The sequence below is a fragment of the Syngnathus leptorhynchus genome, chromosome 1 (genome assembly GCF_054491065.1).
Source record: "Syngnathus leptorhynchus isolate UIUO chromosome 1, UIUO_Slep, whole genome shotgun sequence".
In the NCBI taxonomy this organism is placed as follows: domain Eukaryota; kingdom Metazoa; phylum Chordata; class Actinopteri; order Syngnathiformes; family Syngnathidae; genus Syngnathus; species Syngnathus leptorhynchus.
This window is the reverse complement of record NC_141195.1, coordinates 23,188,007-23,214,228: the sequence shown is the minus strand read 5'-3', so window position 1 is coordinate 23,214,228 and position 26,222 is coordinate 23,188,007. Positions and strand designations below refer to the sequence as shown.

The 26,222-nt window shown below is 45.8% G+C and overlaps 4 protein-coding genes and 1 long non-coding RNA gene across 8 annotated transcripts in view; all 5 read right to left on the bottom strand.

The window, feature by feature from the left end:
* Positions 1 to 997: 997 nt before the first annotated feature.
* On the bottom strand, positions 998 to 11,210 carry esyt1a (extended synaptotagmin-like protein 1a). The gene is made up of 31 exons (XM_085905869.1): positions 10,676 to 11,210; positions 9,699 to 9,740; positions 8,598 to 8,732; positions 8,402 to 8,475; positions 8,181 to 8,253; positions 7,582 to 7,671; positions 7,448 to 7,503; positions 7,246 to 7,366; positions 6,989 to 7,165; positions 5,823 to 5,905; positions 5,703 to 5,751; positions 5,415 to 5,504; positions 5,154 to 5,249; positions 5,003 to 5,074; positions 4,737 to 4,823; positions 4,525 to 4,674; positions 4,273 to 4,455; positions 4,006 to 4,182; positions 3,373 to 3,455; positions 3,264 to 3,312; positions 3,106 to 3,195; positions 2,920 to 3,015; positions 2,773 to 2,844; positions 2,612 to 2,698; positions 2,403 to 2,549; positions 2,223 to 2,350; positions 2,053 to 2,148; positions 1,851 to 1,982; positions 1,424 to 1,529; positions 1,251 to 1,300; positions 998 to 1,185 (listed from the first exon to the last, which is right to left on the bottom strand). The coding sequence occupies exons 1-31, from the start codon at positions 11,021 to 11,023 to the stop codon at positions 1,158 to 1,160; spliced, it is 3,267 nt and encodes a 1,088-aa protein (XP_085761995.1). The 5' UTR covers positions 11,024 to 11,210; the 3' UTR covers positions 998 to 1,157.
* A 1,874-nt stretch (positions 11,211 to 13,084) lies between these two features.
* LOC147062788 (uncharacterized) lies at positions 13,085 to 13,898 on the bottom strand. Of its 2 annotated transcripts, XR_015067053.1 has the most exons (4): positions 13,819 to 13,898; positions 13,696 to 13,722; positions 13,458 to 13,480; positions 13,085 to 13,383 (listed from the first exon to the last, which is right to left on the bottom strand). It is a non-coding gene; the product is annotated as an uncharacterized LOC147062788 (long non-coding RNA). The 2 variants fall into 2 exon arrangements; XR_015067051.1 differs by having other exon boundaries at positions 13,696 to 13,827.
* A 93-nt stretch (positions 13,899 to 13,991) lies between these two features.
* On the bottom strand, positions 13,992 to 16,598 carry LOC147062787 (THAP domain-containing protein 2-like). Of its 3 annotated transcripts, XM_085919637.1 has the most exons (5): positions 16,424 to 16,562; positions 15,971 to 16,120; positions 15,743 to 15,783; positions 15,111 to 15,306; positions 13,992 to 14,986 (listed from the first exon to the last, which is right to left on the bottom strand). In XM_085919637.1, the coding sequence occupies exons 3-5, from the start codon at positions 15,757 to 15,759 to the stop codon at positions 14,621 to 14,623; spliced, it is 579 nt and encodes a 192-aa protein (XP_085775763.1). In that variant the 5' UTR covers positions 15,760 to 15,783; positions 15,971 to 16,120; positions 16,424 to 16,562; the 3' UTR covers positions 13,992 to 14,620. The 3 variants fall into 3 exon arrangements, with proteins under 3 accessions (XP_085775763.1, XP_085775762.1, XP_085775761.1); XM_085919636.1 differs by lacking the exon at positions 15,971 to 16,120 and having other exon boundaries at positions 16,424 to 16,564; XM_085919635.1 differs by lacking the exons at positions 15,743 to 15,783; positions 15,971 to 16,120 and having other exon boundaries at positions 13,994 to 14,986; positions 16,424 to 16,598.
* Positions 16,599 to 17,037: 439 nt separating this feature from the next.
* Positions 17,038 to 21,414, bottom strand: LOC147062786 (proliferation-associated protein 2G4-like). The gene is made up of 13 exons (XM_085920114.1): positions 21,176 to 21,414; positions 20,073 to 20,201; positions 19,898 to 20,003; positions 19,745 to 19,814; positions 19,581 to 19,673; positions 19,435 to 19,498; positions 19,295 to 19,373; positions 19,013 to 19,091; positions 18,784 to 18,917; positions 18,331 to 18,425; positions 18,129 to 18,256; positions 17,889 to 17,942; positions 17,038 to 17,819 (listed from the first exon to the last, which is right to left on the bottom strand). Exons 1-13 carry the CDS (start codon positions 21,261 to 21,263, stop codon positions 17,766 to 17,768), a joined length of 1,173 nt encoding a protein of 390 aa, XP_085776240.1. The 5' UTR covers positions 21,264 to 21,414; the 3' UTR covers positions 17,038 to 17,765.
* Positions 21,415 to 22,368: 954 nt separating this feature from the next.
* The window catches only part of erbb3b (erb-b2 receptor tyrosine kinase 3b), a 9,200-nt gene continuing 5,346 nt past the window's right edge, over positions 22,369 to 26,222 (bottom strand). Inside the window, exons 15-28 of the mRNA XM_085914812.1 lie at positions 26,189 to 26,222; positions 26,028 to 26,084; positions 25,587 to 25,728; positions 25,397 to 25,516; positions 25,225 to 25,323; positions 24,969 to 25,154; positions 24,743 to 24,898; positions 24,588 to 24,663; positions 24,357 to 24,503; positions 24,185 to 24,282; positions 23,947 to 24,126; positions 23,805 to 23,867; positions 23,322 to 23,604; positions 22,369 to 23,237 (exon numbers count right to left, since the gene is read on the bottom strand). The exon at positions 26,189 to 26,222 is cut by the window's right edge and continues 124 nt beyond it. Of these exons, the coding sequence (XP_085770938.1) occupies positions 22,495 to 23,237; positions 23,322 to 23,604; positions 23,805 to 23,867; positions 23,947 to 24,126; positions 24,185 to 24,282; positions 24,357 to 24,503; positions 24,588 to 24,663; positions 24,743 to 24,898; positions 24,969 to 25,154; positions 25,225 to 25,323; positions 25,397 to 25,516; positions 25,587 to 25,728; positions 26,028 to 26,084; positions 26,189 to 26,222 (2,384 nt within the window). The 3' untranslated portion in view covers positions 22,369 to 22,494. The remainder of the gene's footprint in view (positions 23,238 to 23,321; positions 23,605 to 23,804; positions 23,868 to 23,946; positions 24,127 to 24,184; positions 24,283 to 24,356; positions 24,504 to 24,587; positions 24,664 to 24,742; positions 24,899 to 24,968; positions 25,155 to 25,224; positions 25,324 to 25,396; positions 25,517 to 25,586; positions 25,729 to 26,027; positions 26,085 to 26,188) is intronic.

Genomic DNA, 26,222 nt, shown 5'->3' with positions numbered 1-26,222 from the left:
CATTTAAGCACACTGCATTGAGTCAGGAATACAGTAAACCCCCCGATACTCGCAAAGGAACACTATTTTTTTTTTTTAAACTCATTTTACACAGGGGCATATTTGGGGGGAGGGTCCAAGGCAAAATCCACATACAAATTTAGATATTTATATTATATGAATGATTAAAAATGCACTATGTACATAAAGTAAAATCTCTTGTTCATTTTTTACTACATTTCAGGTAAAAAAAAGACTGACAAAGCAATTAAGGGAATGCAAACTTTATTCCGCAACTTCAAAGCTCATATTATATCATGTATATTAAGTTTAACCCAAAAAAAAAAAACACATCAGTTGTCAGCATCAACATTCAGATGTTTTGATAACACATGAGCGAGCAAGCGTCACAGTGATAAAGTGCCACTACTACTTTCTAATTTCTTACTTTGCGCCACTAACTTGTTGCATCTAACACGACAAATGCGAGAAAGCCAGCGTTCATGCCATGAGATTTGTGTAGCGTCAAAAGTTTTCTCTTGATAAAAGCACAGTGATGGAAACTGCTTACAGTTTTCTCAGCTCAGTTGTCAGAGGGTCGCTCTCATTTGGTGATACTTCCGTTTAGAAAAAAACAACACAAAGCATAGAAAACTCCATTTGGAACATAATTTGGAAACCTTTCAAAGTCGTAGAATACTTATTAAGGCGACAATAGAAACGCACAAACAAAGCAATATCGGGATCTGTAAAAAAAAAAAACTCTTTTTTCGTCAGGTCGGAGGCTACAAATGTGTACAACGTACGTACCTTGCGATATCGAGCCCTTCGATTCGAAAAGGACTTTTATATAGATTTGTATATATATTATCATTTCTTTCTTCATACAAAGTGGTCATTTGCGCAACATAGTTGCATTATGAAAGATCCATTCAGCCAAAGAAGAACGAGTCTGCGACAGCACTGCTAAAATTTTGGATGACAAGCTGGCTCCCCCCCCCCCCCCCCCCCATAAATACTGATGGATTGCTGTTTTATGGAGCTTTTTTTTTTTTTTGTCTTCCTTATCTTCAGCAAAGATGGAAAATGCCGTGAAAGCTGAATACACGCGCACAACTCACAGAGCAGGCAAGCGACAACAAATGTGAAAACGTAGCGAAGATCAGTGGTGGATTCTCCTAGCTTGACTCTGGTAGCAAATCGTACCTGCAAAGACAGAAAGACTCGATGAACGCTCGGCGGATTTGGGCCGGCGCGCTCGAAATCTTTACCACTGTGTGACTCCGCTCTTCAGGTCAATCTGGTCCAGGTCCAGCTGCAGCTGTAGGCGTAAGGGAACCTGGTCAATCTCACTTGATGGGACTTGGGTCACTTAACAAGTTGCACAACGATGGCGGATTTGGGAGATTTTTTCCTGCCGAGTACAATATTGGAGCTGACTTACTTTGCCAAGAAGCTCCCTCTCTCGGCTCATGAAGGAGACGCTGTTCTTCACCGATAGGTCCAGCTTCTTCTGCAGTGACTCCTCCAACGAGAGCTCAAAGTCAAACCTTTGGGGGGAAAAAAGCAGAAATAGCATCACTAGAATCACACAAATCAAAACATAAGGTCAGACCGGAAAAAGTCAAAATAGTTTTTCAAAAATAGTGGCCCCGCAAAACTCAAGTTGTCCATTTTGTGTGGTGAACATTAACAAAGGTGGACCACGATGACCTCACAGGATTAAAAAAAAAAAAAATCTGCAAATTCAGCAGCATGAAGGAGTTTGATGAAGAGTGCCAGCTAGCTAGCTAGCTAGCTTTTGCCATGACACATCAGATTTGTTGTCCATAATTGACACGCATAACACGTCAGCCGCAACGTCTCGTTACCTCTCGTTAAATTCCGGGTTGAGGTCTCTCTTCTTGGTGGCGGTTCTCCTCTTGGTGGTGCCTTTCTTGTCCGGCAGCAGCATAAACGTCACGTAAGAGTCGGCGCCGTCTTTGGAGCAAGCCGTCAGGGCTCTGCGAGGGGACGTAAGCACAAACTTGAACCGCTGCCATCTTTTGGCGACACGGCCATACAAAACCAGACCTGCACGCGTGGACGGTGACGAAAAGCCGGCTCTCCTCCGTGGCGTATCCGAGGCTGAGCTTCACCTGGCTTGAAGACGTTGCGCCATCGCTGCCCCTAAAGGTCACAAACGGCAACATCTACTTACCAGCGGAGGGAGAAGGAAATCAAGACGGGTCAAGGTGACGCACATGGCGAATCCTGTCCGGTGTCTGAGATCCAGATGGGATGGATCCCATCTGGGAATGACCACGTCGCCCGTGTTGTCCAGGTCCCCCGGGGCCCTGCGGCACAGCGTCGCCAACTGCGTGTCCAAGATCTGCAAGACAAACAAGATGAGTGCCCAAAAAGAAAAAAAAGAATCAACCTACCTTAAGCGTCGCCCTCAGCAGGATCTGGCTCTCCGGCAGAGCTCCGTCCAAAGCCAGCCAGCGGTCCAGAACCAAGTTGGGCTCGGCCATCACCTCCCTCAGCGTGAGCGTGGTGGAGCCCAGAGCCTGGCCCCAACTGTGAGACAGCTGAAGGGAGACACCACGGATCACCTTGGAGACAAATTGCTCACGGTACTGAAGATACGCACCTTCACCGTGAGCGATTCCTCTCTGGGATCTCGAACCAAGAAGTGGAAGGCTTCATCCCATCGGGGCGATGTGGACCGCTCGCAGACCTTAGCGGCAAAAAAAAAAGTTGAGAGAGTGCAGGGGCATGGAGGGATGCGTCCATACACACTTTGGACCTTACCTTGGTTTTGTGGGATACATTTTTGAGAATCACCTCAGCTCCAACTTTGGGCTCCTTCCCACTTTTCTTCAACTGAAATGAAGAATAGTGAAGAGTCAGTGAAATTTGAAATGAATGATGATGATGATGATGACGACGTGATCTTACGGCCAGGCCATGAGCTCGCTCCACGTACACAAAGAGCACGGCTGCCGACGGCACAACTTTGTTCTGGAATAACTGCTGCGACTGGTACTGCAGAATCTTTTTTTTTCGGGGGGGGGGGGGGGAAAAAAGAGATTTTAGATTATAAGAGCGGATGAGGACTCCTGACACAAACAATTTTGATTGGACCTGCTCCAGTTTGAGTAGGTCGGACACCCTGGGCAGCCATTCGAGGAGCAGGTGAACTCGACCGGACTTGACGTCGCTCAACGTGTACCACTGGAACGACAACGCGGACGTCATTGGAAAAAAAGAAAAGATTTCAAATGCTGCCACACGCAACTCACCGTATTGATAAACTGTGCACTGATGATATCTCGTAAATTCACTTTGAACCTGCAAAGAGAGATGACGCCGTTGGGACGAGACCTTTGCGTGTGTCGAGTGCTGACTCACCTTCCCAGGAAGTCATCTTGATCAATGTCCTTGTCAAATAAGTCAAATTGGATCTCTTGGCCAGGGAGCTGAGTCAAAATCACCTAAAAACATTGCAGGACGTTTGATGTGAGCCACGCAAGCGCATGCCCCAAAAATCAATCCATAAATCAATCAATGAATCAATCAATAAAAATAGAATAACAATAGATAAATAAATAAATAAACAAAATGATGAATAAATCAATAGAACAGAATAAAATTAAATACATACACACATTTATAAATACATGAATAAATAAATAAACAAAATGATGAATAAATAAATAGAACAGAATAAAATTAAATACATTTATAAATAAATAAATAAATAAATAAATAAATAAATAAATAAAATAAATAAATAAAATAAAATAAAATAAAATAAAATAAAATAAAATGAAATCAAACAAAATCAAATAAAACAAAACAAAATAAAATAAAATAAAACAAAATCAAATCAAATCAAATCAAATCAAATCAAACAAAATCAAATAAAACAAAATAAAATAAAATAAAATAAAATAAAACAAAATAAAATAAAACCAAACCAAATAAAATAAAATAAAATAAAATAAAATAAAATAAAATAAAATAAATAAGAGGAGCCCAAACCTCATAGAGTTCATTCCAGACTGGATTGAGGTTCTCTTTGATGGTGTGACTGCGGAAGGTAATTCCAGCCACTCGGATCTTGACATAGGGGTCACTCTTGCCTTTCACCATGCCCCCCATGAAGTTGTCCTTGGCTATCAGGTTTTGGGCCTCCAACAGGTGGATCCGAAGCACCCCCTGCGGACAAAAACATGCAAACCAATCTCTGGGTGCACTCAAGGCAACATTCACACCTTCACAAAACATTACGCCATTCTTTTTTAGTACCTCGGTTGCAAACTCCGGGTCGGGCGTGGTGTGCTGCGGGCGTGACGGCGGAGGTTTGCCTAAGCCGCCAGGCCCCATCGGGTTTAGTTCCGCTGTGATCCCGCCGTGACCTGGTCCTGAACCGGGAGCTAACGGGCGGGGCGACGGCGTGGTGGGTGTGGCGTCATCGCTTAACCACAAAACCTGGACACAAGCAGGGTCACTGCGGATTGTCAGATACACGACAAAACAACTTCGGGGTCAACCACCAACCCGTAGAACAATCTTGATGTAGATGCGGCCGGCAGAAGTGGAATTGTCCAACTGGAACCACTGGTCCATGGTGAGCTCAGGGGAGGCTAGAAGGCGGGCCAGAGGGATGCTCAGACTACCCAGGGAGAAAGCTCGGTCGTCGTCCTTCACCTGATTGAACACAAAAGTTACGATTGCCGTCTTCTCCGGTCAAGCGTTCTTCAAGTCATTACTTGAATGTCGATATCTTGTTTGCGAGGATCCTGGATGAAGAAGGTAAAAGCGTCCTCCCACACGGGGTGGCTGCAACCGTAGCAAGTCTGCAAGAAAAGGGCAAGGCAGATTGAGTTTGTTTCAAGCAGAGGTGATCAAACCAGGAAGTCAAAATGTTTGGCTTCAAGCCGTCGAAAGTTCTACGCTGAATGAGCTGCAGCTGTTTGATGCTCCTTTGTAGAGCAAAAGTTTCGTTTGATGATCTGTTAGCACGGCCCTCGCTAACCTTGCTCTCTTTCGTCGTATCCTGAATGGAAATTTGCACCATTGGGCTCGGGTCCTTATTTCCCTTTCTCATCTGAAACAGAATCAAATCAGATCAAATGGTGCAAAAAATAAAATAAAATGATACGGCGTCCCAGAGACGATCATCTTACAGGCAGATCCTGAGCTTGATCGAGATAGACGGCCAAGATGGCGGCAGATGGTGGATCTGTGGTTTTGCTGGTCAGGTTTTGGTTTCTCTGGATCACCTGGAGGACATTTGGTATGAACAGAAAAAGAAAATGTTCAACGAAAATAGTTCAAATTTATTCTTATGTCTGAATAAAAAGAAAAAAAAATGATTTAATTTTTTCTTTTTTATCACACATTATTCGAAGGATTTAGGCTCTCTTTTGTTTGAGGCAAATTGTCACCTCGGTTAATCTGTCGGCGGACGAGAGCAGAGAGAGCCATTCCAGTCGGAGGTGGACGCTGCCGGATGGGACGTCCCTCAGATTGAACCACTGCACACACACAAAAACAAAACATCCCAGTCGCATAAACACGAGACACATTTTTGTCCTTTAATCACACATTTCAATCCCAAAGCGAGTACCGGAGTGGCTCACGAGGATTCACTGTCCATGTGACTCATGGCCGTTGTCACATGCAAACTAAAGTCGGCCATTTTTTCAAGTTGAGAGGCTCCAGAAAAAACTTACATCATCCACAACTCGGGCTTGCTTCACAATAGCCAGATCCACCTTGACTCTGAAAGAGACCAGACAAGTTGGATGAAATGGACAATCATTCCACAAATTGCATGAGAACCAGACGCATACCTGCCCAGGAAGTCATCCTGGTCTGGGTCCTTGTCAAACACTTCCACTTCCAACTCTTGACCAGGTACTTCGTGGACAATCACCTAACACGTTTGCATCAATGGAAGACCACACATACACACACACACACACACACACACACACACACACACACACACACACACACAGAACACACACACTCACATTGCTCAGTTTCATCCTTGAGTTTTGGTTGAACTTTTAAAAACGACCCAAATATTTGTCCCCAAGCAAATGAGAAGTCAAACATGGCCATGAGAGAAATGTTTCCGCAAAGTAGTGCTTATCAGAGAAGTTGCGATTTCCTGCTTCCGAAGAAGATTAAATCTTCGCGAAGCTGTTTTTCTCTGAAAGTGTCCCAAGTCAGAAACGTCCCGAGTCATTCTTTTAAGGAAGTCAAAGGCGCATCACATGAATTATTATTAACTGAAACACGTGAGGAATTACAGTGTTTGGTTACCGTGGCAACCAACAACAATCTCATGGTTCAGTATATTTTTGTTCCTTTGCAAGTTCCTGTCAAGAGAAAGTAAACATCCTGTCGATTGGACACGCCACAGAAAAGTGTTGTTGACAACCCAGCCAAAATCCACAAAAATGTCAAAATGAAACCTAAACCGTTAAATGTCTCCTAAATCCCATCAGACCCAAAAGATTTCCTCTCGCATCTTTCTCAGAACTCAGAGCTCTGTTTTTAAAAAGTGAAGACAATTTGTCATTTTAGTATTGACACATAAAGTCGATCCAAGATTTGTCTTCGCGGGCCACATAAAATGATGTGACGGGCCGTATCTGGCCCCTGGACCTTGAGTTTGACACACCCGTCCCCTGACGAGGCGTTAGCTGGAAAGCCCATTGGATAAACGGGCCATCACTCGCATTGTGCTTTTCTGCCTTTGCTACTCAAAGAGCTTCAGGAGTAACTGTCGGTTCGGTGTCTTGCTACGTGGTCACAACGGCCGGGGATCGAACGCCCGACCTGCGCCTTGGGAGACGACCACTCTGAGCCCCACGTTGGCTGTCGCATGGGCCATTGAAAAAAAATAAAAATAAATACTCCCGCTTCCACCTTTTCTCCATGTCGTGCACTCGCAGCCAACAACGAGGCGCTCGAAAGCCCGTTTTTTTTTCACTCTCAGCACTCTCACCTCATACATTTCCCTCCACTGCGGATTCAGGTTGCTGTCCACGTGACGTGAGGTGAAGATCTGCGTTCCCACGCGAAGCACGGCGTAGGGGTCCGACTTGCCGTCGATCAAGCCCTTGATGACGGTGTCCTTGGCGGTCAGATCTTCGGCCTCCAGCAGGTGGATGCGCACGACTCCCTAGCGCCAAATGCAGAGAGACATCATCGGCAACGTGGATTGCGACGGTTGCCCGGGCTACGCCTCACCCAGACGCTTACCCTGGGCAGAGGGGAGCGCAGCTGCGCCACCTGCAGGTCGGCCACCAGGGGAATGGTGAGGCGGTTGGGGAGGACCAATTGGGAAGCGATGGCATCCATTATCATGGTGTCCGACATGGCGCTGCAATTAAAGCCAGGATGAAGTTGCTTGGGGAAGATAGGGGCACTCATTTGTGAAAATGAAATTATGGAGTCAACTCACTTGAGTCCAGGGATGTCCAACAGGTTGGTCAGACCCGTCCAGTTGATGTCCAGTTTCTATCACGTAATGAGAGTTCTTCAAGATCAACAATTTGGAAAAAATAAATAAAAAAATGGTAACTTGGGTCAACTCACAGGTCGGCGGATGAAGAACATGGTGATGGCTCCAACCAGTGGAACGTCTCCAATCAGAGGCTCGAGGATGACTCGCAGTTTGCCTTGGAGCTGCGCACACAAGCAGCACACCTTTTACTATTTAGATATACGTCAACATTCGCTTGATTTTTTATTTTTTTGCCTTGACAAAGACAATTGAGAGTTTGGCAAATAGAGTTAAAAGCTTTCGAGCTCTTGATGGCAGCAACCACCAAAGGTTGACTGTCAAAATAAATACAAAGGTCATTGCGTATTTAAAGCAATGCTAGCTTACCGCCAACGCGTCATATATCACATATTGGAACGTGGGGCAAGACTTTTGTTTTCATATTTGTGCTTAAAGTAGTTGAGTCAAATGCTTGACTGTGTATTTTTTGTTTTATACTGCCCCCAGTGGCCAAGTTACATACAACAGCTAGGGTTCGGTGCAAACTGTTTCATTGTTCAACTTCTACTCATATTCTCCTAAAAATAATTTTAGTGGGGAGGCTGGTACAAATTAATGGCATTTGCGTTGATTTCAAGGAGGAACGACGATTTGGGATATGTGTTTTTTGTTGTGACCATGGCCTTCATACCTGAATTCCTTTGACCCCAGCTTTGCAGAAATACTTTTTGATTTCCACGTTGATCTCGGCGTCGCCGGCGTAGCTGTGGGAAGACGCGCGCTTAATAGCTGATGTGATGAGATGCAACGAGAATACCGTTTTGTCTTAAACAAACTAACGAGGATAAACATCTCAGGATCATCTCAATGTCTGACTAGACGGACTGGTTTCTTGCACAGAAAAAAAATTACCTGAGGTACAAATCCAACATGACTTGTCTTCTGTCGTGCTCTGTGTGAGCTTTGACGCCAACCACTTTTAAAGCCTGTCAAGACAACAACTGCGATTACGCACAGCGAAGGCAATCGACCTAATGGAAAGTTTCAAACAAATAAACTTTTTTTTTTTTTTACAAGATACATGGGGGGGGGAGGGGCAAGGCCATACCTTGTCTCCGAGGTTGACTTTGGTGAAGCTCAAGGTTTGCAGATGAATGCTGGAAGCTCGGATGGTTGGAGCGATGGTCTCCAGAAGTAACTTTTCCACAAAGTGGCCTATGAAGGGCCACGCTTGCTGCAGCATCTAAACAAAGGAGGACATGTGATCCAGTCAACGTGCTTGCAGGCTTTATTCAAGCTTTTGCTTTAAGTGTCCTGCAATGTCATTTAAAACTATGTTGGGATTTTTTTCTACCATCTTGGGTATTGGAGATTTTTTTTTCATTTTGGGGTTTTAAGTTTGACCTTTAAAAGCTTGCGTGATATGGAGATACCTTGCATTGTTATTTATAGCTGAGATTTAAAAAAAAAAAAATCCTGCTCTTGCTCAATCTTAATTTATAAATATTACTAAGTACTGTATGTTGCTGTATTACGTATTATTTGTATTTTTATAATCATTATTATGAATAATATTATTATGAGAGTTTGATGTACTGGACAAAAAAATGATTAGAAAATTGAATAAAATTGCGCTATTGTTAACTGTACTGTTAAAAAGCCTCTTGCGTGAACAAACCTTTTCCCAAATATTGTTATCATGGGTAGAAACAAGCCCTCCCAAACAACTGTTTTCGGTAAAAATATTTTTTTTTAAATCCCTTTCACCTAATGTTTCCTGATCAAATCAAAATGGATTAAAATTGGAAAATATTAGTGCTGCACATGCGTAAAAATAACTATCCCCCACCCCCGACATGAGAGCAAAGGTCAAATTGCAGATGGAAAAAAAAGAAATCTCTCAATCATCACTTTCCCATCATTCCATTTTAGACAGTGTGAAACAAAACATGGCGACTTTGGTGTTTCCATCATCAAATCACAATGTTAATTTTCTAAAGGTCTGTCAGCCGGACAGCCGGCGTCCGCGTCAGCATTCGGCTGTGAAGCGTAGCGTGAGGCCACTGTCGGGCTTTAGCGCTCCAATAACCTTTTGGGCTCGAGCGAGTCACAGGGGCGACCCAAAAAATCAGAGTGAGGCTGAGCTTGTTAGTTTATTTCAGAATACATTTAAAATAAGATGGAAGAAAAAAAAACAACAACAACTGACCTTATTTAGCCACTCTGCTTTCTCCACATCCGGGAAGGTCACCTGTGAAGAATTCCCAAAGGTCAGGCAACACAAACGTGACAGGAGAGCATGAAATAACTCGTGAGCAGATTTTTTCCGAGCGACATTGCGGGGAACAAAGAGCGCATTATTGCATCTGAAAGGAGAATGTCGCTCCGTCTTTGCAAAGTTGATGATTAAAAGTTAAGAACGGGAAATCAAGTCAACCTCAACGTTGACGTTGTAGACGCCTGGAGTCGACATTATTCATATCAAACCTTAAGAATGTTGAAAAGCATCACATGAAGCAAGAAAGGTTTGACAAAAGTGTATTTTCACAACACACCGGCCACAAAGTGCTCAACTCCACTCAACGCCCGCCGACGTGATGAATACTAATTGTGATGCAATTTATTAAGCGCTAATGGCATGAGAATGGAAGACAAATGGCAGGAACTGGAGCCAAAAACACACTCGGAAAGCAATACGTCACCACGGGAGTCGACACTTGATGTTTTGGGTCTTGGGAACATATGTACCCTATGGGGACCCTGGAAAAGCTCCAAGCAGCTACTTCACATTTCAAGAATTTACCTCTCGTGCCTGTCTTAGTGGAAATTGCACCTTAACTGACCTCAAACTGTCCTTCTATTCTTTTCTGACATCATTCGATGGAGCTTTGCTGTCTCTCTCTACATACACGCACACGCACGAGCGCGTGCCCGGTGATGCTCTCGAACCAGATATGGTGGTGCACTACGCGATTCATAACTTCATGCATTTTTTTTTTCTTCATGCGTAATCCCCGAGGCTTTCCCTTATTTGTTCCGAAAAATGAGTATACAGGGAAGGAGACTCAATTAAAAGCAACTTGCAAATTGCCTGATCAATCAGTTAATCACTCTATCCATCGCCGGTGGGCATGCACCTCGCTCAGACTGACTTCGGCACAAGAAATTGCAAAGGATGGTCCTTACCCAAGGAGGCAGATCCCGCTTGATTCGGAAGATCTTCTCCGTGGTGAATTGCACCTCGTTTTCCAGGAGGTACATGGCCGCGTTGAGCCTCCTGGCTTTATCCTGTCGACTATGCTTCCAGCCCATATAGACCATGAGCCCGAGCAGGACCAGGGAGATGCTGAAGCCATAATATCCTGCCAGGTAGACGGGCAGGAGCGCGCCTAAGCATTTGGCGAAGGACCACAAGGCGCTCACCGCGCGTTCTCCTGCGGGGGCTTGGCCCAGCGGCGGCGGTGAGCTACTGCTGTCCGTCCCCGCTGTGCCTCCGCTCACGGCCGCCTCTGCCTCATCTTCCGCGGATGGCATGGCACGCACGACACGTTGGACCTCCGCTTCTGACTTGAGCTCGCTCTCCTCAACCCGCCCTTCTCTGTTTTTCTCCCCTTTGGCCTTCGCCAAGACTTAGCTCGCATAAGCGTTAATGGCAGCACATGCGTGGATTAAATCATGATGAGATTCCGCACTTCACGCTTGGCTTGCTTCTGCAGAGCACCAAAAACGACAAAGTGGCGTTTTTGGTGGACGTGTCTTCTGCAGGCAGCAGTGAGCTTTAAGGGCGGTCTCTCTCTCTCTCTCTCTCTCTCTCTGGCTCTCTCTCTCTCTCTCTGGCTCTCTCCTCCTCTCTCACGTCAAAGCCGGCTGGCTGGCAGATTGACGTGAAATCCCACGATTAACTCTCGTGCACGAATTTAACACTCACGCGCATGGCCAATAAATCAATTTCCAAATAATCCGAATCAATAACATCCCCGGGAGCCCCTCGTCACGCATGCCGCCATGCAACGATGGTTTGTTATCTTTTCAAAAGCGGGAGGAAAAGCTGCATGCTGCCTGCATGCACAAGCGATTATCTACTGCGGCAGCCTGCCGAGCTGAGCCGAACCGAGCCGAGCACGACAACGGCGTTAGAACGGAGCCGGTCCTTAACGATGACTACATCCAACAAAGTCCAGGTTGCAGACCTTTCCAGGCTATCCGAGACCGGCAGAAGTCTTAACACGAAAATGACCAATGTCTTCACAATATTTAATATTGTATATTTGGATCTTAAAATGACAAAAGCGACTTAAATGTCACATCATGGGTTGCTCCTGCATGGCAACAGTTGAATGTCACGAGGATGCGACCTTCACTTGACGAAGGCTCGAGTGGCAACGGTTGCCGGGATTCAGCCAATTAGTGATATTTGCTCAAAGTTGGATGAGTTCTCATGCAAACATGAGCGTGGCTGCTTGGTGATGGCCTGAGAGAACTAATTAGCTGCAGGAATTGGAATTGTTTGGGAGAAACAAGCATCCATGAAGTTGTGGGAAAACACCAAAAGTATGCGTGTTTTTGCTGTGACAAAAGATTCCAATTAAATAAGTGTGTTTGAAACGTAAAGCAGCATAACGTCTTGATTTTGCTGCATCATTTAAAAGTTGGACAAAGTCACATGGTTCAGCGAGGGTCAGCTGAGCAACATGAAGAACCTCACAGACACGAGAAACACAAGCGGCAGTCACGGGTCTTTTGCATCATTTGTTGACTTAGGACATTAGAAGCAGGCAGCACGGTGGTAGAGTGGTTTGCTTTTCTGCCTCACATTCCAAAGGTTCCAAGTTATAAGATTGGCAAAGAAACTCTGAAGCAAATGTTGCGACATTCCCACTGGCATGCAAGTCATGGGATGTGGATTACATCAGTCAGATATAAAAATGTAAAAAAGTGACCCATCCATGACCTTTAGAAAGCTGCAAAGTGTTTGGGACACACTGAAACTATTTGACAAATGCGCAAAATGTTGCCCAATCGGGAATTGTTGAATCCTCCATCGGTGACCCCCTACGCAAGGTTGCTTATTTTTTCAAATTATTTTCCTTGCCCTTCTGGGAGTCAAGATCATGTGACATTGTTAATATTGCCAAATAAGGGCACGTGGAAGCTCTTTTGAGACTCGTCTGCGATTAAGAGCTAGAGAGAAATTGGATTTGACTTTGGAATGGTCAGGACATTGGATTGAAAGGCTCCCATTCATCTTTCATTTATCCAAAATAAATCTGCGACCTGGATGCTGCTCAAAAAGCGAAACATGTTCATAGATTTGGAAAATAACTCTTCTGACATGGATCCACTCGTATTCATTGGTCATTTTAGCTGCAGTTTCATTGCAGGGTTAGGGGCATAAAGAATAACAGAAAACTAAAGTTAAGGGTACCCCCCCTTGATTAATTGCTAAAATACAGCAACTGAGAATTAATATTTCATAACAAGTATGCAGTTTGTTTAACTTACCATCATCAATCGTTTTGTTAGTTTGCACCAAATGACATCTGAAGTAGCAGTGGGGGAAAGGAAATCCTAAAATGTAGTACAAACACAAGCAACTGTTTCTACACCCAAACCTTTAATCAACATAAAAACACAAGGTTGAACAGTGAAGCAAAGTTGAAAGACCAGAAAGTCCAGGACGCGCGAGTCCAGAAAATCCAGAGGAAAAGTCCAACAGCAACCTGCAGGCGTCAACTCATTATGTCGAGGACGCGCTTTTTACTGTTAAGACTTCCTTCCTTCCTTCCATCCATCCATCCATCCGTCCGTCGATCGATCGAGATATGGGCAAGTGCCTGAATTCGGGATGGTCTTACTTGGACCTCTGTCTCATCTTTCTCCTTTTACGCTTCAGTCTACAGGATGAATTCATGATTGAGGCGTTTTGAAGTAAACAACCAACAAGCATGACAACAGTAAATATGCTCACCTGCGCATGCGCTTCTTCCTCCACTGCGGAGTAGGAAAACATTTGCAAATGTAAAAAACGGCTACGTATAAATGCAGTCAGCATGGATTCATATTAAATTGCGATAACAATCCCGAACATTTTAAGTTTCGTTAAACATTCTATTGTAATGTAAACGCATTTTGGTAACGAGCTAGCTAACAAGCGTTAGCGCCACGAAGAAAGTCATTTCATCCTATAAAAGTGTGGGGGCACATACCTTGGCTCGCATAGCGAACGGGTCAGTCTGAAAAGTATCGGATACAGATAAAATATTAGTTAAATTATATTCATACGGAGCAGATTGACTCGGATTATGGCGTCAATATACGATTATACGCACCGTTCAAAGAAAAGCAGTCTCAGAATTGACGTCATAAAGATGCGTCATTAGGAGTAGCATGAAACGTCACTAAGGAGCGGTGCATTCTGGGAAAATGAGTCCAGCGTTTCTGATAGTCGAGTTTAATCATTAGAGCGCAACAAAAACAGACGAATTATGATCTGTAACCAAAACGTGTTGATTTAGGGACCTCATATAAACATTTAAAGTGCTATAATCAAATGTAACAGTGCCAAAATGACATTATTTTTTATGTACAGTGATGGTCTGCGGGGAAAGAAAAATCCAGATCCGATTAATATCAGGGATTTAGCAGGAATGTAAATGCTTTTACATTTGGAATGTAATCCTTTGTTGCCCATTGCATCCAGACAACTCCAATCTCATGACTTGGACTCAAGTTGACTTAATAACTATGTTCGTTTCCAAACAAAGTTCATGGGACCTAAAAAAAAAAAGCAACAACAACATAACATGATGCTTTTTTTTTGGTATATTAAAAAAAAAAAACTAACATGAAAAACCAGCTAGGAGACAAAGTTGAATTTATTCTTTTCTACATCTTCCAAATGGATCAACATGACCTGGGTTAAGTTGCTATTTTTACTACAAAATCTTCTAAGACTCGAGCTGACTTGGCATCCATGAGACTTAGTTCGACTTGAATTCAATGACTTGACAAGTCATTTCTGTTATCATCAAGTCTATTTTTGTGCCTTTTGTTTCTCAAACACGTGGACATGGAGTTTGAGTACATCTCACATCTTATAAAACTCAAAGCAGCAGTGAACAACAATTTTTGTCAAGTCGGTAATTGACCGTCGCTCGACTCCTCAATTAAGGAGAGTGTGAAGGACTCCAGAAAAGTTGAAGCCAGAATCTGGGCGCTATCGGCCGAAACCTTGCCGTTGCTCTTCAGCTCTTTCAAAATGCTCGTCAAGCTCTCCACTCTTTTCCTCAAACGTCGCGTTTTCTGATGAGAAACCTTCATTTTTCTCTGAAGGCTTCTGATGGTGTCTTGGGCGCTGTCCAGCTTGCGCTTCACCTTTCGGGGGTCGGGGTCAAGGCAGTAGTTGTGATCCGGCGCGGAAAGTCGCGTCGTCGACGCTGCGGCGGCTGTCGTGTCCGTTTGGGGTTTGGGCGAAGCGGCTTTCCGCACCTTCAGTTTCTGTTTAAAAAAAATAAATAAAAGCGGAGAACAAATTGAGTATGCATTTGGATGAAAATGTCAATGGCAAACGTGAAGATCCTTCTCAAAGAATCTTTCTTGGACACTTCTGCTGACCACCGACCTTTTGCAGCCATAGAGGAAATTTAAAGACGCTCGGTACGACGCCTTGCTTGAGCCGAGTCGTCTGGCCACTTCGGTCAAAGTCGGCTTCCAGGAAATGGTCGCTGCAGAGCAACGTGACACCGGGCGTCGCCGTGAAGTTCTTCCTCCTCAACGCTTGCACCCACTCTCTGCACAGTTTTTCATCCTTGGGGAATCTGTTCAATCAAAGTGCGTTTCATGATCTTTAATGATCTACCATTGCTGCGTCATCATAACATGATTTCCTTGTAAATGAACAAACGAACCATGACACCCCCTTTAATCAACATCTCCTGCTTATTTCACACCCGTGAATATGATTCCAATTCATGAAGAAGATCCAATTTTCCATCTAAATGACTACTTTTGATTTTATTTACAGTAAACTCTAGTATCAAGAGTACATGTTCCCACTCTAACTTATTTTGCAAGAACCACATGAGAGACAGTATGCACTTGCAAGTGGAGAATTTGTTCGTTACTGTAGGTACAGCAATGTTCGAACAAAGTCTGCCTTTGGACTCTTACAAGAGCATATTTATTGAGAACAAGTAGGGTGGGTGGGTGGGGGGGGGGGGGGGGGGGGTGACATTGGACATGTTTGGTGGTCACCTCAGCAACTGGTTCATCAGTGCGGAGGGTCCCAGCTCATTCTTTTAGAAGGTCGTGGAAATAAAAAATAGAGGAGCATTTTAGATGAATGTTTCCACACCATTTGGAAAGTTTCAACAAGTGTATGGTTCAACTTTTCAGAGTCAAGGAAAGGTAAAAGGTTTCAACAAATTTAATAATTCTAGTCTACATTCCAACATAATCATAGATCAAGATAATTTGTAAAACCTAACACTCTTGACATCCGCTGTTTTCTCAATTTGCGTTCCTGCGATCTCGGAAACGTCATCAGTCGCGGCCAAAATAGTTCCTTCCTTCCATCCATCCATCGTCTATCTGCACTGCGCATCCTCACGAGAGTCGCGGGTGTGATGGAAGCTTGGAGCAAATGATGTGTTAGAAACACATAAGCGTTCATATTTACGAATCGACGGGCGTTCTTCGGAAGAAAGACGCCACTTGGGGGAGTTTACGAGGCCATACTCTGCGTTCTTCACCTTGAGAAACGGCCATTATGATCACCTGCACAGTTGCCATCATTTTCTCTTTCTATTATGCACAATCATAAAGACACCTCCATATATCTATCTATCCCACGCGTTTGATTTCTTTCACAATAAGCTGCTATGTATCGAAGAATATACATGGAAAAAAAAGCAGCATTTATAATCGCATTCTTACCGATGAAATGTGCATGTTGAGCTTCTCCCAGACCTATTGGAACAATCGTATGCCACACACTGTGGCATTTTCGCTGTAGAGACAGAAAATATTGTACAAACATCGAAGACAACAGTCTACATTGGCGTTTTTTTAGTCGTGCTTTAGCAAATGGCAACGCATGATGGCTGCCGCTGCATTTCCGGTCAGCATTCTTCTTCTTCGTTTATATTTCTGACAACATAGACGGCGATTTAGCATATTACTGCCCTCTTCAGATATTATGCTTCAATTACAATTTAAAGGACTTAATACAGCGAGTAGGTGCTAACACCGTCAAATAAATGTTCCATAATTTCTAAATTCGATGATGGGCTCTCTGAATTAGTTAATAGACCCAGAGAATGAATTTAGCAGCAAAACAGCTTTAAAATGTTTCATGTATGTGCTTTGTCCGTTACACCCAGACGAATCCACCAAAAATCTAAAAAAACAAAAAAAAACAATGCAGTTAGCAATGTTAATTAAAATTAACATGGATTAAATGGCCAGACTTGATATTTAAAAAAAGGGTTTTATATTCTTATGCGGTTTAAAATGACCCGCACAATCCAAAAGAAAACATTCACACAGGATGTCGCATGTCTCTTTAATGATTCCAAAAATAGCCTTTAAAAGTGTGTTTTGGTTATACAAAAGCAACCATCATTGGAGGTCTTATGTAAACACAGACTGTCAGACCTGCTGGAGGGAGGCACACGATTTGAATGCGGAAACCGCTAACAGGTTGGAACGTACGCAGTTGAGAAAAATCGCTTCAATTGATTCTCCTCTTCTTGCGCTCGCTATCGTCCAACAAGTATCCCTGACACCTTGACGTGTATACAAAGTCGCGCCGACCGCTGGTGTCGTAAGTGTAACTCGAGCCGTAGTAGTTGCATCGGGATTTAAGATTCTGACAACATTGTGAGCACCCAAATTCAAGTTATGTTTCCTTGCCGTGCCTCAATGACACTATTTTGAACATCCTTGACATGTCGCTCAAAGTCAATTTTATTCAACGATATCTTTTCGTGTGGCAAAATGGGATGAGGCTCAAAGTCAACCGGTTAAACGCTCCAATGAGATTTTGCTCCGAATGGCAAATTCTCTTTCAAGGATAATTAAGATTTACTCAGGATGTGTCAGTGTGTGTGTGTGTGTGTGTGTGTTTGTTAAAAATCTATCAATTTAAGAGCGGCCTCATCCCAGACTGATACGTGTTGGATTCCAGAGGTGCCACCTTGTCACAAGGGCTTCCGACAACGGGGACAGAAGCGAATACGACGTCCGTTCTTCGTCTGATGTCACACGTTGCTCAGATTTATTCCGCGGCTTCCGTCGACTGTCCTGTTGCGTTCTCCACCGTCTTTGTGGCCTTGATGAAAAGATCAGAATGAGAGGCGCAGCAAGCAAACGCAACTCCCAAATGCCGGACGGAACTCACCTTCTTTTTCTTTTTCTTCTGCGTCTTACGACTGGTTGAGCTTTGAAGCAAAGCCTGTAAAAAAATAAATAAATAATGAAAATGACTTTGATAACCTCCCAAGAGCAAGACACCGTACATCAACATTGTTGACGGCTTTGCGAGTGCCAAGCCAGCTTTTGGAGGGTCCATTAGTCAGACGAGGTTTTTTTTTTTTTTTTCCCCCTGGCAGCGGAGTCCCATTCGTCAAACGCTTCTCACCTTCAACTCGACGTCCTCCACCTCGTTCTCCGACTTGTACATTTCGGGTTCGTAGAGGCTGTTTGTGATTCGCAGTGGTCCGTTGGGCATGAGCAGCACGGTGAACTTGAACTGAGCGACAAACTCCCCTGCACACAAAATGAGCTCGGCTCGGGTCAGGTTGTCGGCGGCCTGCGAGCGAGCGGGCGAGGCGGAAGCTCACCTTCCTTCTCCTGGAGAACATTGAAGGGCTGCAGCAGCTCGTGCTTGGCGCACTCCACCACACCCAGCCTGGCCTTGCCTTCGTCCTCAAACGCTCTGAAAAAAAAAAAAAAATCAAAAATCATAGGGTTTGTCTTTTGCCGCTTTGTTTGAACACAAACACTGCATCAGCATGCGTCCCATCGAAACATTCTTTCATCAGCATTGGAATTGAGAAATATTTCTGCAGTTTGCGCTTATTCCGTTGGGGTCATACTGCCACCTGGTGGCAAAAAAGCGCCAGTGCAGAAGCTGTTCCATTGTTTCACATTCTATCGAATTATGTGTTTTGATTCACGTTCTGGTTTCCTTTGGGCTCGCCACAACGCGACATCCTCCATGTCTGCTTTTTAATTAAAAACACTTGAATTGTTGTTCTATTGGATAAAAAAAAAAAGAACGTAAAGAACAATACCTCAGCGTGAAAGCCATTTTATCAAAGCGTCTCTCCATCTCGCTGAAGAAGGTCCGAGAGGTCTTCATCTTTAATCCGTACACTTTGTTGGGGTCTCGTTTGTAAACGGTGGTCCTCAGACCGCCGTCCTTTGCCTGGTTTGCAAAACAAAGCGGCGTTTGGTTCCATTTGATGATGCGTGCTTGCCGCTCACAAAGCGGGAAAGACGGTTTTTTTTTTTTGGTCTCACCTTCCCCTCGCCTGTGCTGACGAGCACATCCACCGCGTACACTTCATGCACCTCAAAGTCGGCCTTCTCGTGGTCCTTCCTGCGAGCGCAAAGTGAGGTTAATATGGAATCGGCACCTCTGCGGAACAATGAAATGAACGAGGGAGCGAAAACCCAGTTCGCACCGCTACGCTAGCTAGCAGATATCACAATCCTAAAATTCACGTCACGGTCCGCGGCGAGCAAAGCTGTACGTCACCGCTCGGCGGCAAGACGCCATATCTCCTTGCTCAGTGCACGCACCTTTGCTGGTCCGTTGGATTTTGGATGATGGTTTTGTCTCCGTCGATGACGTGTTGTTTCAGCTGATGGGACAGCAGGCCTATGAACAAGCGTGTCAAATTAGGCGCGCCGACCGCACAGCCGGACGAGGAGACACTCACCTTCGATCGGCGTGCACTTGAACGACTTGGCGATCTTGTTCCACGCTTCGGTCACTTGCGTGTTCTGAGACGGAGGCACAAACGAGCTATTGGAACGAGCGGAAGCCACGCGAGAGTGCGCCGCGGCCACGGCGCGAGAATGTCACCTGGTTTCCCGGCTTGACGAGCCGCAGGGCGGCCTCGGCGCACAGGTGAGCTGCCACGATGGCGTCGGCCTTGCGACCCGTCAGGGGCTTTTCCTGCGGACACGGGTGGACGCCGTGTGAGAAGCGGTCAAGTAAATTCAATTTTTTTCTTCTTCTCCCTTTACCTTGGTCACACCGACAACAAAGCTGTGAGCCACGTTGGCTATGAAGCCGTCCACGTGCACGCCGAGATCACTAAACGGGTCAACAAGACAGGAAAGCGTGAGGAACATGCTAACACCTCAACTGCGTGCAGTTTCAACCTTCCGGGAGCTCACACTTTGACGAGGTCCCCGTCCTTAAGGGCCACATCGGGGTCACTCTTGAGCGGAGAGTGATGGCACACGCAGTTATTCACTGACACGCATGTCGGAAAAGCGATGCCTGGGGAGGGGAGACAAAGCGTTTGAATTGGATGACAACGGAACGGGGAGGGACAGCCAAACGGCGCACCTTTCTTCATGTCCTTCTCCTTCTTGAAGATTTTTCCACTTTCTGTTGAGATGAAGGCATCTCCTTTTTCACACAGGCTGAGCACAGATACGCCAGACATGGCCGTCTCAACCACTATCTTCAAGGCCTCTGTAAAATTGACAAAAAGGCGCGGCCATTAAATGGCGGAAAGTTGGGCTTGTCAACAAATTCTGATATTTGAAGTGTGTCATCAAGAAATTCATTTGTCTGCAATTGAAGATGTTTTTTCTCTGAATTCGTTTCATTACAAATAGCTTATTTGAAACACAAACAAGCTATCTTCGCTACAATAAATGCAGACAAAAGGGTTGGTCCAATAACTAATTTACGGACTTTCCAACCAGGTCGATGGAAAGTACTCGATTAAAAAATTCAATTTACTTGTGCAGCTGAAAATGCACGTGCAAATGTTTGTTGACATGCATTGTGGTTGAAGTTCGAAACACGGCGACATTACCGCAACATTTTCCTCCCACTTATATTTCAACGCCTTGTACATGAGGTCGTGTTATAAAAAAAAAACGTATGCGGTGAGTCATATTTCTCGTTTTTGTTTCCTTAGTCTGTGCAGTGCAGCGTGCAGAAATGATTTGAGTCATTTCTAAAAACACAAATTAGCGCAAATGAATACCTCTTGACTCGTCCACTCATCACGAGAGGCTCCCGTTGACGTCTTTAACTATATATCATGTTATATAACACCTTTTGAAAAATGTCTTTGTATGTACACATTTGTATTAGTATACTTTGTCGACGTTATCAGTTAGCAGCACCTAGCTTGCGTTACTCAGCCATTTAGCAGCCAAGCTAGCCGCTGCTAATAAGGACAACAGCATGGCGACAAACGATTCGCCACGTTACAAGACAAGTTCGAGCCAAATATAAGGACCGAGATTCGGTTCGGGGAGGTTTTGAAATTTGGGGCCTTTTTTTGAGCTTAGAACGTTTGTTGCGGCTCAACAGCTGCAGCTGCCGGCCACACACGGTTGGTGGGCGACTGTCTGCATGCCTCAAGCTAGCTAACGTGAAACGAAGCTCGACATTCGGGAGCTGAGCTGCTGTCACGTTCCTGAACCACTTACGGTTGGCGATCTCGGCTGCCATCTTATACTTGGTCACCACCAAGTCATCGGCGACCGTCTGCTCCGTTTTTTCTTCATCCCCCGACATGTTGACAGAATGTCTAAGTTGTCAGAGGAACTTTCTTTCTCCCCACCCAACAATCCGAGTGTCAGCTAGGCGCCGCACAACGTCCCACGCACGCCGACAAGCCACAACCGCGAGATCCCACCCCTTGCCAAAGACACGTTCCACTCAAGTCAAGATAATCACCGTCATGCTCCTGTTGTTTGGTTTGCAAACGGCACTACAGTGATCCCTCCTACTTCGCGGGGGTTACGTTCCAGACCCAACCGCGAAATGGGAATTTCCGCGAAATAGAAACTAGATTTTTTTGAGCTATTCTTGGAAGATATTCTATTTTTATCGCTGACATCAACCAGCTCGCTGCTAGGGGACTTTCATATCAATGGACTGTGCGCTCCGCATTCATGCCTTAGCGACGAGACTAACAGTGTATTGCTATGTCCAGATGAAGGCCACCGCCGGTGGAGAGTGTTATATCTTTACTATTTTCCAGGTTCTGATGTAGCAAGCATGGTTCGGACAACGACGTGATGGGTACTGCTTTATTCCTTTCATCACAGTCAGTTCACTGGCCGTACATCGCGACACTGAACGTCCCCGAAGCTCCCCCTCCCACATCCGGGGTTTTCCCACTACGGAACATGAGTTAGTCCAAAATATACAACAGCGAGAACGCCCTGAAGTCACATGTGACGATAAAGTATACTGTACTGACTCTTTAATTTATTCATTTCACTTTTAAACGTAAGCTATCATTATTAAAGGAAAATGAAGAAACTCAAGTGGCCGCGAAACCTCGTGAAATGATGAAATTTCTGCGATAAAATAATTCATTTCCGCATTTTTGAAAACCCGCGATATAGCGAAGCCGCGATAGTTGAAGCCGCGAAGTAGGAGGGATTACTGTATTTGTACTTAGATGAACACAAATGCTTCGGGTAAGTATTATTTTGAAAATAAATCAAAAGTCGGGTAGTTTTTCAGGAGCCAAAAGGGAGGTTTAATTAAACAAACAAGTGTATAAAACCGTTTTTTTTTGTATTTGACATAATGTCATCAGTGTACAGCGAGCATACAAAATGATGGCAACTCTCCATCCATTAAATCCTGAAGGTACAAAAAAAAAAATGGCACAATACAGAAATCCGGTGAGTTCATCTCTGCTTATTCTACACTTGCTCTCCAGCAAAATGCATCTCAACTTTTTGATGCTCCAATGGAAAACATGACAAAGCACACGCTTGTCCTCCGCCGACTAGGTCCGAACAGCATCAGGCTTGAGGAACAATCTGCTATGCCAGTAGTCTGGATTGTCAAAGGAAGAGCTGCCACCAGGTTCTCCCATGCCCGCGCACACCTTGATGTATCCCCCGATCCCCGGGCACCTGCCGCCGCCCGCCTCCCCCTTCACTGGGAGGTTCTGGTAGGTCGCTTGGTCCTGGCCGCTGGCGTTTCCTTCAAATGTGGCCATATCCTCATACTCCTTCCCTTCGTCATTCGCGAGCGTATCTGGCGCATTACCTCGAAGTGCTAATTGTTTATTTGTGTGATGGCACTCGTGCGCCTCCGCTAATTGGGTCTCCTCTTCCTCGCGTGTTCCATCCGACTCCTCCGCTGCGGATGTCTCACGTCTCTGCTGCTCTTCCTCCGTGGAGTCACGGCGTCTTATGTCCATGTATTCATACCTGCCTTTCCCCTGAGGCGAACGCACACGGTCCTCCTTGGCTTGGATCTGCTTCTCCATACTACACTGATGCTTCTCTGTGGCCAAATTGTCCTCGAGGTTCTCGTTTACCTGCTGATCGCCAATGGCTGGAACTGGTGTCAACGTGTCCTCGTGGGCAGGTAAGAAAGCGGCCGGAGAAGGTGGCGATGGGGTATCAACCCGTGAGGAGTTACCCTTTGCCGAGCAAAGGTCACCTTCAGATTTGTGGCTCATCACCTCATACTCCAGGGCCAAACTTTTCACTTTGTTGAATCCGGGCGTGACTTTTCCAGCTTGTGAGAAATGACATAAGCAAAGGGACTGGCTCTCATTTATGTCAATCAAATTATGTGCGCCCTTCACATTTGGTCTTTTACCTCTTTCTGGAGTGCTAGGTGTTCCAGGAGGGACATAACCAGAGTGGTCTGCCTCCTCCTCCTCCTCACCGCCGGATGTCCACATCTTGTGTGAAGACGGACTCGATGCCGTGGAGAGCTTTCTGTGCCTGTCCGCCCGAGGGGCGGCCCTGTCCGAGCCAAGCCGAGACCTGTGTGGAGCGCCGGTCCTGAAACCTTCGTCTGCCTCCCTGCTATTCCCTCTGACCTCTGACCTTTCCGGCAGAGTTCGCACCGAGCTCCGGCGGGACCTTTGGAAGCGCAGCTTTACAAAAAAAAAGGACAGTCAACTGAAATTGGCCACACGTACTCAAGATATTAGAGTAGAAATGGGGAAAAGAAGCTGAGCACGACCCTGTCAATGCTACAGGGGGCAGTAGAGTCAAAGTTTCATGATTGTAGACGATTAAAAAAATATATATAAATACATTTAGCTCCTCTTTCCAGTGTGTGTGTGTATCTAACCTGAAAAAGGCTTTCAACAGGATTTGGAGTCATGGGCAGGTAACCAACAGGTACGGCAGCGCCCTACAATGTCACGAGAATAATGCTCACTGCTGAAGATAAAGTCCCCGTCCCCCCCATAAAAACGTGTTCATCTCGTTACCCGATACGAATTCATCCTTGAACGAGAGAGACTCCACGAGGGCGAATGTTGCAGAGGAGGTGTTTGGAAACCTTCCTGCAGAGCCTCCTCATCTTCATCCACCAAATCGGGGTCGAGCAGCCCTCGCTCAGAATCTCTGCGCTGGATATCCCGCGAGGTGCTATCGTCCTCCCCTTCCAGCTGCAGAAGAAAACCAAATGGGAATTTCCACGTTTCCATCAGATGATGAGCATCTCACCTTGATGACCAGGTATCTGGGCGGATCTCTCGCCATGCGTGTAAAGTCGCTAGCCAGCTCTTTGAAGGTGGGCCTTATGTTTTCATCAATCATCCAACCTGAGACGGAAACACCCAGCCGGCTTTCACATCCTGTCCGTACGCGCCACCGCCTGGGCTTTTACGCCACTCACATTTGACCATGACCATGTAGACATCGATGGTGCAGATGGGCGGCTGTGACAGACGTTCACCCTTCTCCAGCAAACACGGCACCTCCTGGGCCGGTGCCGAGCCGTAAGGCTCCGCCCCGAAAGACATCATCTCCCATACTGTCACTCCTGCTCCAAAGAGCGAGAGTTTTTTTATTTTTTTTTATGAAACGCCGACATAATACTCGAATCGATCGTAATCGGCCAGCTCACCATAACTCCACACGTCACTTTGATGAGTGTATCTTCTAAACAAGATGCTTTCCAGAGCCATCCATTTAATGGGAGTCTGCACAAGAACGTCAAAGGCATCGAGTCGGCAGATAACAACGTGCGGCGGGGAATGGGACGGGAGGGGGGTGGGGGACCTTGGTGTTGGTGTAGATGTATTTCTTGTCATCGGGATAAAGGAGATCTGCGACGGCGTAGTCTGAGATCTGGACCTGGTAGTTGTTCTTCAGTAGGATGTTGCGTGCCGCCAGGTTCCTGTGTACCACGCTGTGTTCCTCCAAGTAATACATCCCCTGGTAGGAAACACGTCAGCGAGGTGCACTCGGGCCGGCGGCACCGTGCGGACCTGAGTGGATGACTTACTTTTGCTATTTGCACGCACCAGTTGAGCAGACGCTGGGGGCCCAGGCTGTTCTTGTGCCGCCTGACGTGCTCCAGCAAGGAACCCAAGGAACTGAGCTGGGTGATCAGCTGCAGACTGGAGCCGGGACAGATGCCCAAAAGTCTCACGATGTAGGGGTGGTCCAGGCTGCCCATGGCAAGCATGCGCTGCGTGGAGAAGGTACACGGTCGATGGACTCCAACCCTGGATGCTCATTTTCAGATGTACCATTCTCACATCAGTTATCTCAGTGAAGCTCTGACGGCCTGAGCTGTCCTGGAGAGTCTTGATGGCCACCGGGATCTTCACCGTCTCTCCATCTGGAGTCCAAAAGCCCTTTGAAGCGGAAACAAGCAGTTGAGCCGCAGTCACATATCGGGCTACAAATGACAAGCAGACGATGGGCTACCCTGTGCACTATGCCAAAGACACCGGATCCCAGAACTTTGAGCTTTTTTAGCTCTGAGGGCTTCAGGTTGTGCGCGTGAACCTTGGTTCCTTTCTCCCCGGGACCCAGTGGCTCAAAACTCTGCCAAGACACAAGATTCATCCTAGCCTGAGGGCATCTCGACCGCTGCACGGAGGTGGGACTGACTCACCTCTCCGCTTTCAAGGTACCTCCGCATGGCTCTCTTGCGGCGGATGGCCAGGCCTCGGTGGTAGAGCAGGCCCAAGAAAAACAACACCAGGCAGAATATGAGGCCAGCTGGCACACCTAAGGCGATGCCTGTGATCTGGCCACTTCAGAGTGAAGATGATAGGGTGGAGACATGGGGCACACAGGTCACAAACAGCTCAAAGGAAAGTTGGAAAGCCATGTCGCCATTTGCTTCATGTGGCAGGAGCAAACCAAGAGACCAGATAAGATCAAACGCATCTTCTTGCGGCTTGCGCACAGCTGCGCAAAACTTACATCTCAAAGAGGAACTGATACAAGCGTCTATTTGAATGTAATCAAGTCCAATAGAAGAATCCAAACGCTAGCCACAAGCCTCACGATGCTAACCCCACAATTGGGAAGTACAGGCGGAAAAACTCACCCGCTAGCAGCCAGTCTCACGGTCTCCAAACAATCACCGAGTCCTGGGCCTGAGCATCTGCAAGAGACAAACGTGACAAACGTGACAAACGTGACAAACGTGACAAACGTGACGTTTGGGCGATTCAAACAAATAATCCTGATAAAGGCCAGCAGTCCCACCCTTGAGTGCAATTGTGATGACACGGTTCACAGT

What these genes read in the sequence shown, in the direction of transcription:
- esyt1a (XM_085905869.1), bottom strand. Translation starts at nt 11,023, where the DNA reads ATGCCATCCGCGGAAGATGAGGCAGAGGCGGCCGTGAGCGGAGGCACA. An exon ending in AGCGGGATCTGCCTCCTTGG is followed by an intron (nt 9,741 to 10,675) that starts GTAAGGACCATC and finishes AATTCTTCACAG; the next exon opens with GTGACCTTCCCGGATGTGGA. An exon ending in AAGTCAACCTCGGAGACAAG is followed by an intron (nt 8,476 to 8,597) that starts GTATGGCCTTGC and finishes TTGTCTTGACAG; the next exon opens with GCTTTAAAAGTGGTTGGCGT.
- LOC147062786 (XM_085920114.1), bottom strand. Translation starts at nt 21,263, where the DNA reads ATGTCGGGGGATGAAGAAAAAACGGAGCAGACGGTCGCCGATGACTTG. An exon ending in TCGTCAAGCCGGGAAACCAG is followed by an intron (nt 19,499 to 19,580) that starts GTGACATTCTCG and finishes CCTCCGTCTCAG; the next exon opens with AACACGCAAGTGACCGAAGC. An exon ending in TCAGCACAGGCGAGGGGAAG is followed by an intron (nt 18,918 to 19,012) that starts GTGAGACCAAAA and finishes TTTGCAAACCAG; the next exon opens with GCAAAGGACGGCGGTCTGAG.
- LOC147062787 (XM_085919635.1), bottom strand. Translation starts at nt 16,491, where the DNA reads ATGCCACAGTGTGTGGCATACGATTGTTCCAATAGGTCTGGGAGAAGC. An exon ending in TCAACATGCACATTTCATCG is followed by an intron (nt 15,307 to 16,423) that starts GTAAGAATGCGA and finishes TTGATTGAACAG; the next exon opens with ATTCCCCAAGGATGAAAAAC. An exon ending in TTCCTCTATGGCTGCAAAAG is followed by an intron (nt 14,987 to 15,110) that starts GTCGGTGGTCAG and finishes TTTTTTAAACAG; the next exon opens with AAACTGAAGGTGCGGAAAGC.